The sequence below is a fragment of the Pistacia vera genome, unplaced genomic scaffold (assembly GCF_008641045.1).
Source record: "Pistacia vera cultivar Batoury unplaced genomic scaffold, PisVer_v2 Contig871, whole genome shotgun sequence".
Lineage (NCBI taxonomy): Eukaryota > Viridiplantae > Streptophyta > Magnoliopsida > Sapindales > Anacardiaceae > Pistacia > Pistacia vera.
In genome coordinates this window covers 315113-329336 of record NW_022196747.1, presented here as the reverse complement: position 1 = coordinate 329336, position 14224 = coordinate 315113, and the positions used below count along the sequence as shown (strand labels likewise).

At 35.6% G+C, this 14224-nt stretch overlaps 1 protein-coding gene across 1 annotated transcript; it reads left to right on the top strand.

The window, feature by feature from the left end:
- Nucleotides 1-12862: 12862 nt before the first annotated feature.
- On the top strand, nucleotides 12863-14224 carry LOC116119069 (disease resistance protein RGA2-like). The gene has a single exon (XM_031405023.1). The coding sequence runs from the start codon at nucleotides 12863-12865 to the stop codon at nucleotides 14222-14224; it is 1362 nt and encodes a 453-aa protein (XP_031260883.1).

Sequence of the window (14224 nt, the reverse complement as noted above, 5' to 3'; positions counted from 1 at the left end):
ATTTGAATTAAATAAAGATGGCCCATTGGAACTAAACAAAGATGGCTCATTTGAGGTGGAGTAATTTTGTCCATGTGAATTAGTAAAGGAATTGGGCTTGACATTATTTAGACCATTGGATTGGGAGAAAGAATTTGAGCAATTGATTTTTGCCCCATATAAAACAATCTTATCATTCACCTGCCCTTCATGACCCATTTTTTCTCAATCGCCGCCATTACTCTTCTCTCCTTCACTATATGGTCTCTGTGTCAAGGTGAAAGCAGCAATGTCGCCAGTTTGAGAGCCATCGTGGGAGCTCATGTGTTGGCTCTTATCTTGTATAGCCAACTAGAAAGTGCGGTGTCAGCGTCGATGTGGTGGCAAGCATCTGTGTTTTGAAAGGTAAAAAGCTGTCATTTAAACCCATTAAAAAATTGATCAATCGATCCTGATCTTTTACCCGTTTGACTTGTTGAATCACCATTGCAGGCGCTTCAAGAGGCTCAGCTACAATATCCAATTCATTCCAAACTGCTGATAAGCGGTTGAAATAGGACGTCACCGGCAAGTTATGTTGTTTGATTTCGGCTCGAGATTGTCGTAAGGTGAATATCTTAGCCAAATCAAGCTACCCGTACATCTCATGTATGTTTCCAGTGCTTGAGGAGATGCGGTTCAACTGGCAGAGGAAGGGTTCCATCGATGAACCCTTCCTTATTTTTTTGTGATCAACGATCAGCGGAAGTCACGGGCCCAAGTGGCATAGTTTTCTGATCCGGTGAGTGGTTGCTTGACAAGCACCAACTCAGCGCCGTCGGATGTCGGGGAGTAGAGAGGATAGCGAGGTTTTGGTCGATTGGGATGATTCTGGATGATTTGGAATGTTAGGTTGGTTGTTTGACCCATGAACCCATTGGTTGTGGCTTTGGGCAGAACTTTGACTCGATCCAGAATCTTGGTTTTGGTTTTGGTTTTTAGTTGACTGGTTTGAGGGTGGTGGAGTTGTGATTTGCAGGTTGGTGTTTGGATCCATAAGGGAAGTTGTTTGGTTTTAAAAAAATGATAATACTGAGAATTTTTGTGATTTTGGTAAAAGATACATACTAACCCAAGTGCATTGTCTGCAGGTTCTGGAAATCTAGCAAAGGAGGATTTGTTGAGAAAAAAGATGCTCAATCCAAAGGCCTTGATTGACTAATGCTGGAAATGTTGGCTAGAGAGGGTTGCTGAGCGGAAGCAAGATTAAACAGGATGCTTTGATACCATGTCAGAGGATGAGCAAGGAGGGGCAAAAGGAGTAACCATAGTTGCTGAAGAATGCCAGAAAAGAGAAGAAGAAATGTATTTCTTGTATGTTTGTCTTTACAATACTGTGTGAATTTATACAAAATAAGTAAAAGTAATATAAGGAATGTAATCAAATGGTATAATTACAGAATATTTTCAATAAAGGATTTCCTAAAGTCACTCCTGGATATCATGTCAATTACTTGATTCCAGGACACATAATTCCAGCAGCAATAATCTTCTTTCCATATTACATCATCATTCTTTGATGTTTAAGTGGAAAGCATATTACAGGAGTAGTTATAACATGAAACAGAGCATCTTCGGAAACCAAACTTGGGAAAGTTTGAAATGTTACGAGGTCGTAATCTAAATCTAGAAACATATATCAAAACACACATTCATCAACACATTTTAAAAAACTAATTTCAGAAAATAGAAAAGTCAATTTCTTACTTTCGTAAAATCGTTTGAGGTTTGTTTTTGTTGTCTCTCTACCTAGTAGGATATTGAAAAGCCATTTTCTCTGTAATAACAATTGATTTGATAGGTTAATTCTGATGCAGTGAGGCAAGTTCAAGACACTAAAATTTTTTTGTTTTATGTGTTTCCAGGTTTGGACTGGCCAAGACTTTAAGCTTGTAAAAACCTTGTCAGGGCATGAGTCAAAAGTTACTTCTTTGGATGTTGGTGCAGGTAACTTCTCTACTCTCTAGCTATAAAACAACTAAAGCATATATTTGAAATTTCTATTTCTTTCTGTTGTTTTATTGACATATAAATTTGCATGGTTGAGAAATTCTGTGCTGCAATATATCCTGCTCCGCATACTTTTGAAGTGCAATATCCTCATGCATGCATTATAGCTTGACTTTTTTGGAGGTACTACTAAAGTTTTTCTTAAAAGTATATAATCCAAGTTTTCCAAAAATCTCATGCTACGTTAATTTTTTCCACTCATAAAACTGGTTTTGACATTTAAGTAACTTTTTGGAAAAGTTACGAATATCAGAAAATCTTTAAAGAGTTTTGACATTTACGTGCAACTGTCAGAGACTTCCTCAAATTGGTTTTGTTTTAAGCTCCACAAGTCCTGTTACTGGTTTTTTTTCACTTTCTGCACATAGAGTCATTTTTGAGGGAAAAAGAAGTCAAATTACTTACCAGGAAATGATATGCACATTAATCCAAATAGATTACAGCTTAGTAAACACAAATAATATTAATTATAGAGGCAAAATAACTCAGCAGAAACAGACAAATGAGTACTAATTATTGATAAATAGTAATACATGATTTCAGTACCAAAGGAGTAGATCGCCTTTTCAAATAATGTTTAAATCTTTCTTTCATTATACCGAGGCATGTAATTTTCTATCCATAGCTTCAAATTTCATCAAATTTTTGGGTTATGGAAGGACGTATGGCGTTAGGAGGATAGTAGAAAGAACTGAACCAATGGTTGGTTACGCGTTCTCACTAATGTTTATTCTTGATGCTTAAGTGGAAAGCATATCATAGCTTAGTGTTTCTGGTTCTGTTATCTACTTTGATATGCAGAAGTGATTTACTAGTTGGCTCCATATGCTGAGAATTTACAATTTCTGTCACAGATCAGTAGACCAATCAAGGACCAATATCAACGACAAGAAAAAAGCCTGTTTTAGGCAGCATTTCGCTGTCGCAACACCCTTTTCCAACAGCTTTGCTAAACTTCATTGTGGCAATAGTAAATAAAAAACAAAATTTGCCTAATGAAACAAGTGCTGCATCTTTTGGTTTTCACACTTGCTGGGTGAGCTAGCCTTAGACCTGGTCAAGGACCGGTCCCAAACAAGCCTAGGCCTGGGCCCGTTTGGGACTAGTCATTTTGAAATGGGACCAATCACTTATGGGTCTGGGACCGGTCCATGAGCATATTAGGACCCGGACCGGTCCTATGGGCATGCAAAAATTTTTTTTCTCCCTTATCTTTTTTTTTTTATATTTTAGGGACAAAATGAAATTATGTGGGGGGTTTTAGTGATTTTCAGGGGTAGATTAGTAAGTTTTTAAAAGTTTAATTAATTTTAAAAAATAATAAAATAATAAATAAATTAATAATTAATTTTAACGTAAATATAATATTTACACATTCACGCTTCACAAATAAACAATTAAATAATTTTTTTTATTAAATTATTCATCTTCATCGTCAACAATATTTAAATCATTAAAATATGTATTCCTAAAGAGTTTGAGTAGTTCGGGATCTTTAGGGTGCTGTTGTAGTCTTTCTTTTGCACGAGTCCAATCTCGTAAACTCATTATCGCTTCAATCATCTCATTGATTGAAGAACATCTTTTGTCTTCAACAATCCGACCACTCGTTGAATATGTTTACTCGGATGCAATTGTAGAAACCGGCACAGATAAAATGTCACGTGCCATTTGGGCTACAATGGGGAATCGACTTTCATGTTGGTTCCACCACTGAAAAATATTCATCTCACGTTTCTCCTTCATTGTCATGTAGAATAAGTCCACTTGAAGGTAGCGATTCAGCTCATTTGGTCCATGTATATACGAGCTGGAGCTGCTACTTCCGCCATGTTCCATATACGTCTATTTGCTCAATCCTTGACGGAGGTCTGCATCAGAGTCTTGATTGTCTCTCCTGAACGTTCCACTTTCACTTCCATTGTACCTATTCTGATATAAAGAAAAAAAGGCTTTCCATTTTTTGCTTAAAGTCAGTCAAATAAGACGTATAATCATGTCTTAAATGCTGGCCTAACTCAGTAATTATACAGTTAACTATGCGTAATTTAAACCTAGGATCTACAACAAGGCTTAATCCATAAAAGAATGGAATATCTAACCAATATTTCTCGTATTTTTCTTCCATCTTTGAAACAATTTCCCTTAAAACGTCATTATATCTATATTTAGCAAAAGTTTTAGCAATTTGAAGTAAAATGTCTAAACTAAATTAGTAGTCGGATAATAAATACCACTTAATGTATTAGTAGAATCATAAAAAATTTTAAGAAATGAATAAAAAAATTCACAAACCGCCCAATCATCATAGCTGACAACTTCCTCTGGATAATTCTTCCGGTTGATGAAATCTGTAATTTGTTTTGCGGTTGGCAAAGCTTTTTTCAACATCAAGTAGGTGGAGTTCCAACGGATAGGCATGTCCTTACATAACTTTAAAGGTCGAACCGGTGGGTCCTCTTGCCTACAATATTTGACGTACTTTTGCCATCATTTATTGCTACTATTTATGATAAATCCGATAGTCGCACGCACCCTCTCCATCTTCGAATGTATAGCATCTAAACTTGCTTTAACAATCAAATTGATGATGTGGCAAGCACATCTCTAGTGAAAAAAATTGCCTTCACCACTCGAATCCAATCTCTTTTCAAATAAAGAGATTGTTGCGGTGTTAGCAGCTGCATTATCAAGCGTTAGCGCTATAACTCTGTTAGTTAATAGATATTCTTGCAAAACTTCAAGAATTGTAAAATAAATAGTGTTAACACTATGTTTTTCATATAATGGTTTAAACCCATCAATTTTTGTTGTAAACCCCAATTATGATCTAAGAAATGTATTGTGACAGTTAAAAAATCGGTTTTTAATCTCCAAGCTCATATGTCTGATGTAAGTGCAATAGATATATTCCTACAATTTTGAAATTCATTTTTAAGTTTATTATTTACTTTGTTATAAAGTTTTAGTATATCTCTTCTACTTGTACTTTTATTAACAGGGGTATATAGTGGGCAAAATGCAGGGGTACTTCTACTAACAGGGGTATAAATTTTTAGTATATCTCTTCTACTTGTACTTCTACTAACAAGGGTACTTCTACTAATAGGGGTATACGGTGGACAAAATGCAGTTTTAATCATGTGAATAAAATAAGGATTTTCTGATAAACAAATGGGAGAGTCTGTAGCAACTGTGAATCTTGCTATTTCCTCTCGTGCAATATGTGTGCATTATGTTGCCATGTTGAGAGAGTTGAGGATTGCGGATTAAAATTAAGTTGAATTTGAATTTGCCTACCTGATTCGGGTGAAGATGTACTAGGCAGCCGCATTATTTGGGGGTGTTTCTTCTCCGAGTGTCGTTGATCATCGAAGTCCCCTTCTCAGCACCAATAATGGTTTCACAGAAATTACATACCCCACACGATTCTTCCCCCTCCCCATTTGTCTTTGGTCGTTTTGATTTGGTGAAGTGTCGCCATACATCGGACACAACCCTCTTTGACGGTCGGGGGGGTTGGGCTATGCCCGTGCCTGTTGACTCGCAGCTCGCATGTGTTTGGCTACACCTTGTCCCAACCGAATGTGGTTGTGGAATTACAGCTGCTGCCTCTGGAGGAAATGGTGAAAATGGATTGAACCCTTCCATTTCTTCAGTGGATGAAACGTAAATCTCATTTGGGGATGATCCTCTGAATGCATCGGGAATCGATTATGAATTTATGATAAAATAATAAAAAATGAAAATGAAAAAAATTAAATAATAATATGAATAAGAGATGATATTGAAAAATAGAAAAAATTGAATAATATAAATAAATAAATTATAAATATAAATATAAATATAAATTGATTGAGAATTTGATTGAAGATTTGGAGTAAAGAGTAGAGAGATTGAGAGAATAAGAGATTGAGTGGTGTGGAAAAAAATGAGAGATTTGGGGGATATTTAAAGTGTAGCCAACGGTTATTAAACAAAATTTTTTTATTTTAAATTTTGTAAAATTTCCTTTTAACCCTTACAATTTATGCTATTTTAAAATTTATAGGGGGTTTTAGTAATTATATAATGGATTAAAAAAAAAAAACTAAAAGGGTTTGGGCCCAGGCCCCGGCCTTAGAGGAGGGCCCAGTGGAGGGGCGGGCCCTCCTCCTTAGGCTTGGTCTGGTTTTAGGACTAGGCATGCTAGGATCGAGTTTTTAGGCTCGGTTTTTAGACCCGGTCCCAAATGCCCAACTCTAGTTCATTCTCAAAAGGTGTTGGTATATGCATAGGTAATTGGGCATTTTCTTGAAGCAAGTGGCAGATAGGAAAGGGCTAGCTAGAGCTGGGCATTTGGGACCGGGTCCAAAAACTCGGTCCTAGTAGGCCTGGTCCCAAAACCGGACCAGGCCTAAGGAGGAGGGCCCGGTCCCCCCACTAAGCCATCCTCTAAGGCCCAGGCTTGCAATCGGTAGTAGGCTTGAGCCCCAACCCTTTTAATTTTTTTCTTTTAGTCCCTTATATAATTACATAAAACCCCCTATAAATTTTAAATAAACATAAATTGTAGGGATTAAAAGGATATTTTATAAAATTTAAAAAATAAAATAAAAAAATTTTGTTTAATAACCATTGGCTGGCAGCCAATGGTCAATCTCTCTCATTTCCCCCCCTTCCCCCCAACTGCACTATAAATATCCCTCAAATCTCTTATTTTTTCCATACCACTCAATCTCTCTACTCTCTACTCCAAATATCCTATCAAATTCTTATTCAATTTATATTTATATTTACAATTTATTCATATAATTTATTTATTTATATTATTCAATTTTTTCTATTTTTCAATATCATCTCTTATTCATATTATTATTTAATTTTTTTATTTTAATTATTTATTATTTTATCATAAATTCATAATGGATTCCTGAAATGATGTATTCGAAGGATCATCCCCAAATGAGATTTACGTTCCATCCACTGAAGAAATGGAAGGGTTCAATCCATTTTCACCCTTTCCTCTAGAGGCAGTAACTGCAATTCCACAACTACATTCGGTCGGGACAAGGTGTAGCCAAACACATGCTAGCTGCGAGTCAACGGGCACGGGCATAGTCCAACCCCCCTGACTGTTAAAGAGGGTCGTGTCCGATGTATGGCGACACTTCACCAAATAAAAACGACCAAAGACAAATGGGGAGGGGGAAGAATCGTGTGGGGTATGTAATTTCTGTGAAATCATTATTGGCGCTGAGAAGGGGACTTCGACGATGCGACAACACTCGGAGAAGAAACACCTCCAAATAATGCAGTTGCCCAGTACATCTTCAATCGGATTAGGTAGGCAAATTCAAACTCAACTTAATTTTAATCCACAATCTTCAACTCTCTCAACATGACAACATAATGCACATGTTGCACGAGAGGAAATAGCAAGATTCATAGTTGCTACGGATTCTCCCATTTGTTTATCTGAAAATCCTTATTTTATTCACATGATTAAAACTGCATTTTGTCCAGCATATATCCCTGTTAGTAGAAGTACAAGTAGACGAGATATACTAAAACTTTATAACAAAATAAATAATAAACTTAAAAACGAATTTCAAAATTGTAGGAATATATCTATTGCACTTACATTAGACATACGGGCTTGTAGATTAAAAACCGATTTTTTAACTGTCACAATGCATTTCTTAGATTATAATTGGGGTTTACAACAAAAAATAATGGGTTTTAAACCATTATATGAAAAACATAGTGTTGACACTATTTATTTTACAATTCTTGAAGTTTTACAAGAATATCTATTAGCTGATAGAGTTGTAGCGCTAACGCTTAATAATGAAGCTACTAACACCGCGACAATCTCTTTATTTAAAAAGAGATTGGATCCGCGTGGTGAAGGCAAATTTTTTCGCCAGAGATGTGCGTGCCACATCATCAATTTGATTGTTAAAGCAGGTTTAGATGCTATATATTCGAAGATGGAGAGGGTGCGCGTGGCTATCGAATTTATCGTCGGCAGTAGCAATAAAAGATGGCAAGAGTACGTTAAATATTGTAGGCAAGCGGACCCACCGGTTCGACTTTTGAAGTTATGTACGGACATGCCTATCCGTTGGAACTCCACCTACTTGATGTTGGAAAAAGCTTTGCTAACAGCAAAACAAATTACAGATTTTGTCAATTGGAAGAACTATCTAAAGGAAATTGTCAGCTATGATGATTGGGCGGTTTGTGAACTTTTTTATTCATTTCTTAAATTTTTTTATGATTCTACTAATACATTAAGTGGTATTTATTATCTGACTACTAATATAGTGTTAGATATTTTACTTCAAATTGCTAAAACTTTTGCCTAATATAGATATAATGACGTTTTAAGGGAAATTGTTTCAAAGATGGAAGAAAAATACGAGAAATATTGGTTAAATATTCCATTCTTATATGGATTAGGCCTTGTTTTAGATACTAGGTTTAAATTACACGTAGTTAACTGTATAACTACCGAGTTAGGCCAACATTTAGGACATGATTATACGTCTTATTTGACTGACTTTAAGCAAAAATTGGAAAGCTTTTTTTCTTTATATCAGAATATGTACAATGGAAGTGGAAGTGGAAGTGGAACGTTCAGGAGCGACGATTAGGACCCTGATGCAGACCTTCGTCAAGGATCGAGCAAGTGGACGTATATGGAACATGGCGGAAGTAGCAGCTCCAGCTTATACATACAAGGACCAAATGAGCTGAAGCACTACCTACAAGTGGACCTGTCCTACATGACGATGAAGGAGAAACGTGAGCTGGATATTCTTCAATGGTGGAACCAACATGAAAGTCGATTCCACATTGTAGCCTAAATGACACATGACATTTTATCTATGTCAGTTTCTACAATTGCATCCGAGTCAGCATTTTCAACGAGTGGCTGGATTGTTAAAGACAGAAGATGTTCTTTAACTAATGAGATAATTGAAGTGATAACATGTTTACGGGATTGGACTCATGCAGAAAGAAGATTACAAAAACACCCTGAAGATCCCGAACTACTCGAGCTCTTTAGGAATACAAATTTTAATGATTTAAATATTGTTGACGATGAAGATGAATAATTTAATTAAAAAAATTATTTAATTGTTTATTTGTGAAGCGTGAATATGTGAATATTACATTTATATTAAAATTAACTATTTATTTATTTATTTATTATCTTTTAAAATTAATTAAACTTTTAGAAACTTACTAATCTACCCCTAAAAATTACTAAAACCTCCTACAAATTTTCATTTTGCCCCTAAAATATAAAAAAAGATAAGGGGGGAACAAGAAATTTTGCAGGCCCATAGGACCAGTCTTGGGCCCATAGGACCGGTCCCTAGTCCTAAAATTGCTCATGGTCTTAGGCCCATGAGCGACTGGTCCCAAATGGGACCAGTCCCAAAAGGACCTGCCCCGGGCCTCCTTGGGACCGTCCCTTGTCCAGGTCTAGAATGAACATTGTTGAACCTTTTTGGAGATTCAACCAGGGCATTTTTTTTCTTTTCAAAATGGTGTTTTAAGAGAATGATATCAGTATTAACTTAATGTTCTTTTTATTTTTCAAATTCATTTATTGAAAACATGTTTGGCAAAAAAAAAAAATTGATGCCAAAGTACGGGCCTAAATATCTGACATTTGCTTTCTCTCACCGTCAGATCCCTCTATTTGTCAGGGAGCTTTTACACTAATCTTTATTCTTTCTTCATTTGTTCTTTCTTTGATGTTTAAATGGAAAGCATATTACAAGAGTAGTTATAACATGAAACAGAGCATCTTCGGAAACCAAACTTGGGAAAGTTTGAAATGTTATGAGGTTGTATTGTAAATCTAGAAAGATACATCAAAACACACATTCATCGACACATTTTAAAAAGCTAATTTCAGAAAATAGAAAAGTCAATTTCTTACTTTTGTAAACTCGTTTGCGGTTTGTTTTTGCTGTCTTTCTACCTAGTAGGATATTGAAAAGCCATATTCTCTCTAATAACACTTGATTTGCTATGTTAATTCTGATGCAGTGAGGCAAGTTCAAGATGCCAAAAATTTTGATGGTTAAGGTTCTTTGTCATGTTCAAAAGTTTAAGAACTTTGTGTCTCTAGGATTAATGAAACCAGACATCAGTTCCCTCTGCAGAACTTTGTGTGATGCTGGAAAAAGTTGACAGGCCTGCAGATAACTTATGTCCTTACTCCTAGAAGGTCATAACCCCCACTTTTCTTACATCAATTCTCTGATAATTTTTAAGTACTTTTTTCTTTATACTAAGGCTTGTAATTTTATATATTTAGTTCAAGTTTCATCAGTTTTTCGGGGTTATGAAAGAGAGGAAGAATGGCGTTTGAAAGGTAGTCAAAAGTACCCTTCAAACGCCATTCAGAGATGTAAAACAACTTATTGATGTAATACTATTTTTTTCAATAGGTTTGGTTATATATTATCAACATCAATGTAAAACAACTTTTTGATGAGTTGTAAGATGAAGTTACAGGGAACTGGCTTTTATAGAAATGTAAATTTGTTGTTAATTTGAATAATAGATGTATTTTTATACATTTACTTGAGGATTTATTGCAACATTTGCTTTATATATATATACTAGTGTCTAGTAGTTAATTATTAGCCTTCAAACTCTGTTAATAAATACTGACTTTAATAGCTGACAATGTAATAGTTAATACAACAGAGTGAATCCCTAAGTGAAAATTTACCAATCTTTTTGTATTATTCTTTAAACATGTTTTGCTAAAGAGATACAAACTTACAAGACATCTCCCAGATCAAACGAGCCAAAAATCCCAATTTCCACTCATCTGAAAGTAGGGCTTAACAAAACTCATAAACAAAAATATCGATGCTGTTGATGATTCTTAAAACCAAGTTGTTGATGATTCTGCAATATTTAGAACTTGCTGGCCTTTTTGGATATTTAACCAAACTTGCATTTCACATGCATCCCATCAATGGTATTTTAAATCTAAAATGATGAAAAGTCCCGTGGAGAAAGATGTACATAATTTAGACTAAAAATAGAGATTTAATTCTTTAGCAATAATAAGGAAAACAAAAGTTGACGCTATATTAAGTGGACGCCAACAAAGCAAAGCATTACTAATTCATTACTTTTACCGGATTCCAAGCATCAATTGCAACTTCTGCTTTGTACATAAAAGTGTATTAATACGACACAACCATACAGGCATACACGAACAAAGCAAAAGATGATTCAAAGGTGTTGGCCTACAAGGCACACCATTGTTGACTCTGCTATTTTGAAGGGATTTGCCATTAAAGTTAGCATATTTTTATTGAATTATGGGCATCAATCAAAGGCGGGTGGGCCCTTTTCAACCATGTAACATTTGTTGGTTTCTAGCTTCATCTATGTGGTATAAGAATTCAAAGAATGTCAAAATCTTCACAAATATATCTCTTGCTCGCTTTTCTTACAAATATTTACCTTATCTGATTATGGCTAAAGCTATTTTTTCCTGTATCTGGGACTATCTGACTTCATTCCTTCGCGAAGGGATACAACAGGAGGCGAGGCTAATCGTTGGTGTTGACGAAGAAGTTAAAAAGCTTAGGAGCAATCTTGAAGCTATTGAATCTGTGCTCCTTGATGCAGAGGAGAGACAAGTGAAGGAGAGAAACGTCAGACTTTGGTTAGATCGGCTCAAGGACACGTCTTATGACATTGAAAAGGTGTTGGATGAGTGGAATTATGCTATGTTGAAACAACAAATTGAGGGGGTTCCTTCTAAGAAGGTATTTTTCTCCTTTCCCTCTTCCTCTTCATACCAACAAGCTGATTTTCGCCATTACATTGCTGTCAAGATAAAGGAAGGCAATGAAAAGTTAGATGTCATTGCGAAACAAAAAGATATGTATGATTTTAAAGTGGGTAGAAGTGTTGGGAAGTCCGAACGAGGACAAAGTACCTCATTGGTTGATATGTCAGATATATGTGGTCGAATTGAGGAAAAAAATACTTTACTACGCATGTTGTTTGAGAGTAGTGACCAACACCCCCATATCATCTCTATTATAGGGATGGGGGGAATCGGTAAGACAACTCTTGCTCAATTTGCTTCTAAAGATAATGAGGTGATAAACAACTTTGATAAAGTAATGTGGGTGTGTGTGTCAAACCTTTTGATGAGAACAGGATAGCCAAAGCAATCATCGAGTGTCTAGAAGGTTCTACTCCAAATTTAGGTGAATTGGAATTGCTTTTTCAGCGTATTAGTATATCTATTGCTGGAAAGAAATTTTTGCTTATCTTGGATGATGTATGGTCAGACGACTACAAAAAATGGGAACCATTACATCATTGTTTAAAGAATGGTCTCCGTGGATGTAAAATTCTGGTTACTACACGTAAGGAATCAGTGGTAGGTATGATGGAATCAATGGCAGGTGTGACGACATCAATTAGCATTATTGCTGTCAAAGAATTGCCCGATGAAGAAGTTGGTTGTTGTTTAGGCGATTTGCATTTTTTGGTAGGTCTCAAGAGGAGTGTGAAAATCTAGAAGGGATCGACAATAAAATTTTAAACAAGTGCAAAGGTTTGCCTCTTATTGCAAAGACTATTGGTAGTCTTTTGCGCTTTAGACGAACTAGAGAAGAGTGGCAAAATATCTTAGATAGTGTGGAAACTTGAAGTGTTTGAAAAAGATATTTTCAGTCCTCTACAATTGAGTTATAATGATTTGCCTTTCAAGATAAAACGATGTTTCACATATTGTGCCATCTCTCCGAAGGATCATAACATAAGAAGAGATTATTTGATTAAATTATAGATGGCTAATGGTTATCTCAAACAAGAAGGAAATGATGTAATGGAGGTAGTTGGTCAAGAGTACTTTGACTACTTAGCATCACGCTCGTTGTTCCAAGATTTTGTAAAAGACGATCACAATAATATCGTTGGATGTAAGATGCACGATTTAGTACATGACTTTACTCAATTCTTGACTAAGAATGAATGTCTCCACATAGAAGTTAACGGCCTTAAAGAGCCAATGATAAACTCTTCTTATCATGAGCAAGTTTGTCATTTGATGGTAACAGGTCGTGGTGATGAAATGACTCCATTTCCTTTATCTATTTGTAGTCTCAAAAGGCTACGTAGTTTCATACTTGATAATGAAGCTCCCTTGTTCATTACATTGCCTTCTAATATGTTCACAAAATTATTTGTTGAATTGACATGTTTAAGGGCATTAACTATTTCCTTTATTGGACGAGATTTTCCGAAGGGGATAGGAAAATTGATACATTTGAGATATCTTCATTTAGGCAATCAACAAATGAGAAAACGTCCTGAAGAATTATGTGGACTACATAATTTGCAAATTTTAGATGTTCGTGAATGTAAAGGTTTGCAAGAATTACCTCAAGGGATTGGAAAATTAATAAATTTAAGTCATCTAGAAAATGGTTCGATCTATTATCTAAGATACATGCCAAAAGGAATTCAAAGATGGACTAATCTTCGAACCTTAAGCACATTCATTGTTGGTAATGATGATGAAGCATGCAGCCTTGAAGGTTTGAAATGCCTTAACCTATATGGAGATTTGCGTATAGAAAAGTTAGGAAATGTATCAAATGTGGATGGGGCTAGAAGATTAGAGCTCAAGAATAAGAAAAACCTCCTTCATTTGACTCTGGATTTCAGAAAAGACGAAGGAGAGAGGATGAATGAGGATGATGAATCAAAAGAAGACGAAGGAGAGAGGACTGATGAGGATGATGAAGCAGAAGAAGATGAAGGAGAGAGGACAAATGAGGATGATGAAGCAGAAGAAGATGAAGGAGAGAGGACGAATGAGGATGATGAAGCACTTCTTGAAATCTTACAACCACCTTTAAATTTGGAGAAATTACAGATACAGTATTACAGAGGTAACACTATTTTGCCCAACTGGATGATGTCCTTGACCAACCTCAAGAGTTTAGTACTCTCTCAATGCATAAACTGCAAGCATTTGCCTCCCTTGGGAAAATTGCCATCCCTTAAATCTTTAGAGATATGGTTTATGAGGAGTTTGAAAAGAGTGAGTAATGAATTTTTGGGAATAGAAAGTGATGGCACATCTTCATCATTTATTTTCTTCCCCAGATTGAAAACTCTTGCTTTTGCTTATATGGATGAATGA

Excerpts from the sequence above, each read along its gene's own strand:
- LOC116119069 (XM_031405023.1), top strand. The coding sequence starts at position 12,863 with ATGGCTAATGGTTATCTCAAACAAGAAGGAAATGATGTAATGGAGGTA.